General features: G+C 38.7%; 1 protein-coding gene across 1 annotated transcript in view; it reads right to left on the bottom strand.

Moving 5' to 3' along the window:
- Positions 1-975: 975 nt before the first annotated feature.
- The window catches only part of LOC102591301 (uncharacterized), a 15,638-nt gene continuing 11,085 nt past the window's right edge, over positions 976-5,528 (bottom strand). Inside the window, exons 11-15 of the mRNA XM_006342267.2 lie at positions 4,668-5,270; positions 4,481-4,555; positions 3,174-3,244; positions 3,028-3,085; positions 976-2,196 (exon numbers count right to left, since the gene is read on the bottom strand). Of these exons, the coding sequence (XP_006342329.1) occupies positions 1,312-2,196; positions 3,028-3,085; positions 3,174-3,244; positions 4,481-4,555; positions 4,668-5,270 (1,692 nt within the window). The 3' untranslated portion in view covers positions 976-1,311. The remainder of the gene's footprint in view (positions 2,197-3,027; positions 3,086-3,173; positions 3,245-4,480; positions 4,556-4,667; positions 5,271-5,528) is intronic.

The raw sequence follows: 5,528 nt of genomic DNA, 5'->3' as shown, positions 1-5,528 counted from the left end.
AGCATGGAAATGGTTGTGTGTTTACCTAATACAGGAAATATTTTACCTGATAAGGCAGAGAAGATTCCTAACAGTATGGCAAATGGATGGCCAATAACAACTATTGCTCACGCTGGTACTATCTGACCCTGTCTTCAAGCAGTGTCTGAAGTAGTTCTCTTTCTCCCCCTCCCTCAATCTTTTCTGGTTATCCTCTGTTAAGTATGACAAAAGAGGGAAAACATGTTGCAGTTCCTCAATCTTATGGCAATCTCGGCTCAAGGAATATGGAAATATAATCACTAAAATAAAAAAACACAATAATACAACCAGTATGGTTGCAGTATCGAGTCACCATGCTACCATATCCAATAAAAAATAACATAAATGCAGAATCTTCAGAGGCATACAAGACAATTCCAAAAGAGAAGATCCCACATACAGCCAGACTTGACGCATATAAAAGCAATAGACTAGAATGCTACCTCCACAGGATGTACCCCAAACGCTAGTCGAGTTAAAAGATTTCCTTCACAGTTATCACGTGAGGAGGGAATCTGTCATAAAAATTCAAATCAGAGCTAATACAAAACCAGTTAGTTTAAATACGACCACAAAGAAATACTGTGAAGAATGCAATTTTTCATTGCCCATGATATACCTGAGGTGCATTTTGTCTTGCTTTGATGTTAACGATTCCTTGCGAATTGATATCCTACAAACAGCAAAAGCACCTAATAGACAGAACATGGAACTTGCAGGTTTCAGCAATAGGTTAGCTAGCTCCTTATAATAATAGATAACAATGAGAACCACCAATATATCATCGATAAGCCATGAGAGCTTATCCTACAATCACAAACCATAAGAGTTCCTGAATCATATAAATGACAAAAAAAAATGTGATCATGATGGCAAATGCATAGTATGCTAGATAGTAGAAGAAATACACCAAATAAGACAAAATGAGCAACTATCCTATATAATTAGGCAACATTGAAACTGGTAACAGAAGGATGAGATGACTTAAATAAAATGGGTTTATTGAACACTTACAATTTATGTACAGAGGACATCATTTCCTTACCTGTATTGCTAAAATACAGTGTTCCTATGGTACTATAACTACAATACTATCTTAAAAGTTGTACAAAATCTTTACAGTCAAAGTAAGTTGAAAGGGACAAAACCCAAGAGAGTGGGAGAGTTCACTCAAAATGAAGTCGTATACAAGTATCTGAAAGAATATATTGCCCTAATTACGGACTGATGGTCACAGAAGCCCGTTTCTCCAGAGATCGACAATCAATAGGAACTATAGCAAAGATGGCTTCAAACCATCATATTCAATTCTGACAGATCATCCATTGGAATCTGAAGGCCCAGAAAGTCATTATCTTGCAATCCATCATCATCTATGTTCAACCATGAACCTATGTCCTGTCCCTGACCATCAAAGTCATCAGGGGCACCTAAAACATCCATTCCAGGAAGTTGCAGACCAGACAAATCAATGGGATCCTCTAATTCATCCAAGTCATAATCATTCTTATCCTTGCCAGTGCCACTGGCACTGATATCACTTGAATTCACTATTGAAGACGCTGCTGCTTTAGGTTGCCCTGACATTTTTCCTAGAAGGCCATTGACAGAAGTGGATAATTGAGTAGTTTTAAGCTTAGATTTTGTTTTAGGCTTTCTTTCTCCCTTAACATTGGAAGAGGCAGGTCGACCAATCTTTATTGATCCACCACGAGATGATGCCTCTCTGCCATTTCCTTTTCCTTCTCGGTCCCTCTCACTTCTCTTCCCTTTTGCACTGCTTGAAAGTGAACATCCAACACCTGACAGAGCACCAGAAGATGCAGCAATGCTAGTACCAAGGACATCTTCCAACTCTCTCCGCTTGACTCTACTTGCTTCAGAATATAAATTGGCTTCATAAAGTATGTCCTGGTTTAGAGATGGGCTCTGCTGTGGGCTAAAATAAGATTTTGCAGCTTCACTGTCAGTGTTGGAATCTGTTTGTCCATCACTAAGGCGGGATATAGCAGAAAGGAACATATCCTTATACAATGGCTCCCTGAAGCAGCTTTTTCCTGTCTCCTCGAATTCTATGCATCGATCCAAAATTCGCTTGACCAATGCTAAGGCAGCTTGCTTAGCCATTTTTCCACTAGCACTCTTTGCCCCGTGCACATTTGGACCCCAACATCTCTGCCAAGGCAAGACAATGTCAGTGAACAATTTTCTTTACAAGTTCAACTACAACTTAATGCTCCGACATTACAGACACAATTTTGCTATCAACTACTAGAGGCAGTATACAAGAGTCAGCACAATTCCTAATGCACTACAATGAAAAGAAGATAATAAAGATAGATGATACCATTAGCAACCAAGATAACTCAATTCTAACCTAACTGATTGCAGAACAAGAGAGAACTAGAGACATAAACAAGCAGAATCGCCGTGAAATCAATCAAGAACACTGATTTCACAAAGACAGACAAATAGACAGAAAAATATCAACTCATCAAACATTTGTGGGCAATGAATTATATGTAGAACACTGCAGATCCAACATTAAATTATATATAAGAAACAAAGGCAGGAGCATGACGTTTGTTTCCCGCTTTTGCCTTGGAGGCAGAAATTGGAATGATATCAAGACAGTATGTTTTTGGTTATAAGAAATATGGAAAGCAAAAATGGAGATTGATCCCGAGTAAACTGCTGAGCAGAAGTGACGGGAAAAATATACATCTAAACCAAAGGAAATATTTTTCCACAGTAATAAGGCACCTAAGCCTACCATTAGATACTCAGTTCAAGGTCTTTTTAGAGGGGAGATAAAAACTCACCCACAAAGACGAAAAAAGAAGCATAAGTTCCAAAGCTATGTCAATTTAGCAATCAGTTGATACCATAACAGATACATGAACTCTGATCCCCCATCCATCCATTGGTAATATACAGTTATTCCATTAAATTTTGGGAGGACAATCTAATGACCAGGAAAGAAATTGGTTAAAATGTTCAACCTACCATATATTTCTCGTATGCCATTTCCACAAGCTTGTCAAGAGCATGCTGTTCGAACTCCCTATAAAACAATTAAATGCTTTAGTTATTATGTCAATGAATAGTGCTAAGCAAGGATCGAGGTCATGCATCTGAAAGAAGCACAATACTTTTCTTGAATCTCCCTCGTCTCTGCTGCTGAATTCAACAGCTTTCCCAGCATTTCTTTCTTCTTAGAAACCTATGCAACAAGCACAATCACATGAGAAAGGCTCCCAGCAGAAACAATTTCAGTAGGCTGCACACTCCATAAAAGTAAAAGTAAAAAGCACCATTGAAAAGAATTATAGACAGCAGGCTCACTAGGCCTTACAAAAATCATAAACAAGGTATGGAAAATTCCATGGCAGTATATACAAGAGATAGAAGAAATACAAGAGCTACTGGGGAAGGTAAATGCATTCATTATACACGGATTCAGAGAGGCGAACCAGCTTGCAGATAGAATGGCAAATGAGGCATACATACAGCAAGAAAAAATACAATGGTTGAGCTTTGAACAACTATCAGTGGAGTGTAGGAGAATCTTAAACATGGACAAAACAAGCATACCAACATTAAGGATTAAAACAAGAAAGATCAAGGATCAGCAGCAACAATATGTACAAGCATAATTACAAAGGAAATACCACATATGGACCACACAGCTAAACAGGCGGGTTCCTTTGGACAAGGCCAAACACATTTTAGTTTCCTTCTTTATTTTGGGCTCGTTGGGCCATTTTGTACATATTCTTTGATTAATAAATGAGCTCCTAAGCTCAATAAATTAAATTTAAAAAAAAAAATAGACAGCAGGCTGATAGGCAAAGGCACTTCAGTGGTTCAAACACCCCAACTGCACTGTAACCAATATAGATAGGAACAATAGCGGAAGGGAACTACTTAAAATTCAGGCCTATATAACTCACAAGAGGAGAAACCAATAAGCTCTGGGAAAGTTAAAAGAAAAAGCAATAAGCTCTAGGAAAGTTAAAAGAAAAGCTCTAGAATCTGTAAGTTTCGTCCTCCTTCTGGGTGAGAAGTTCATTTCCCTTTTCCGAAACACCTTTGCTCTTCATACGCATTTGGCATGGTGCTAGAACCTTGTGCAAAGATGCTTTTATTGTACTGACCCACATTTGAATATTCAACTCAAAATTTAAAGCATTAAAGAAACTTCCCGAGCCCATGAGGATGCTCACTCAATGAGCATCTCAATCCTTGAAGAGGTATCCAACCTACATGCTAAATATCCAATTCTATCTCATTAAGTGACTATAGAATGTGAATCGATTTAGGTTTGAAAGCTCAATCACTTTTGGTCCAGCAGCAGTTGGCTCAACAAATCAAGATAAGCAAGAGGACACTGAGCAAGACACAAGAAACAGAGGTAGAGAGATCACTCAAGAATGTACCAATTCAAAATAAGACTTACCATTTCCTGGTGCTTCTCATCCAATCTACTCGCGTCCATGCTGATTTCTTCATCCGCTGCATGTGGTAAATCAGACTGCATAGACCACCATAACCAATTAGCATACCAAGGAACAGTTGATCGAAGTGAGAGAGCACAAAATACAGAACCATCACCATACAACATGCTGAGGATCCTTAAAACCTACCTCCAATTGTGGATATATTCCAATACAGTGAATCTCAAGAAGAAGTTTCTCATCAATAGACATCTCATTATACTGATACTCAGAACAGACAAAGCCAGGCAAGGTTCGCTGTTGTGGAAGTAAACATTTTTGTGAATGATCATAGTTTAAAAAACCGCCCATGTCTGAGGCAGATGTAACATTATTACAGTCCATGACTTGCTCCGAATTATCAAAGGGACCCACACTGGAATTTGTTATGTATCCATTAGAGGCAGGGTATTTGGAAGTTTCACTGCCATATAATATTTGTGCACAAGATGTATCTGATTCTAAATTCATCTCCATTTCAAATCCAGATCGATAACCATCAGAATTAAGATCCTCATTCCCACTACAATATAGATCTTCAGGTATTAGAGCTGCCATCACTCTTTGGTACAAGGAAATATCCTTATGTTTGCTCTTTCCAGAGGCCACATGGTCCACGGTACTTTCAAGACTCCGCGTTTCATTTGTATCTCCTCCAAACTCAGTCAACCCAAACCCATTTGGGACTAAACTGGAACCATCAGCATCAAAAGGGTCAGATACTGGTCCTGTAAGGTTGGTCTCATGATTTACCTGTTACAAGTAGAACAATGAAGATTAGTGCATCCAGCAAAAATCATAACTAGAGGCATAGCGCCAGTCTGATGATATTAAAGCAACTTTGATATGGTCAAACACTTCTTTAATCTTGATCAAGCAATTTTTTTCACAGCCAGAAGGTAAGCATCGTATTGCCAATCGATGATAAATGCAAAGACTTCTCCCGGGACAATAAAGGTGGAAAGCTATGCACATATCCCACCACTCTCACATACCACCCCCCCCCCCCCC

This window comes from Solanum tuberosum, unplaced genomic scaffold (genome assembly GCF_000226075.1).
Source record: "Solanum tuberosum cultivar DM 1-3 516 R44 unplaced genomic scaffold, SolTub_3.0 scf00037, whole genome shotgun sequence".
Taxonomy (NCBI): domain Eukaryota; kingdom Viridiplantae; phylum Streptophyta; class Magnoliopsida; order Solanales; family Solanaceae; genus Solanum; species Solanum tuberosum.
Note: the sequence above shows the minus strand (reverse complement) of the source record. Positions and strands in the feature narration are given on the sequence as shown.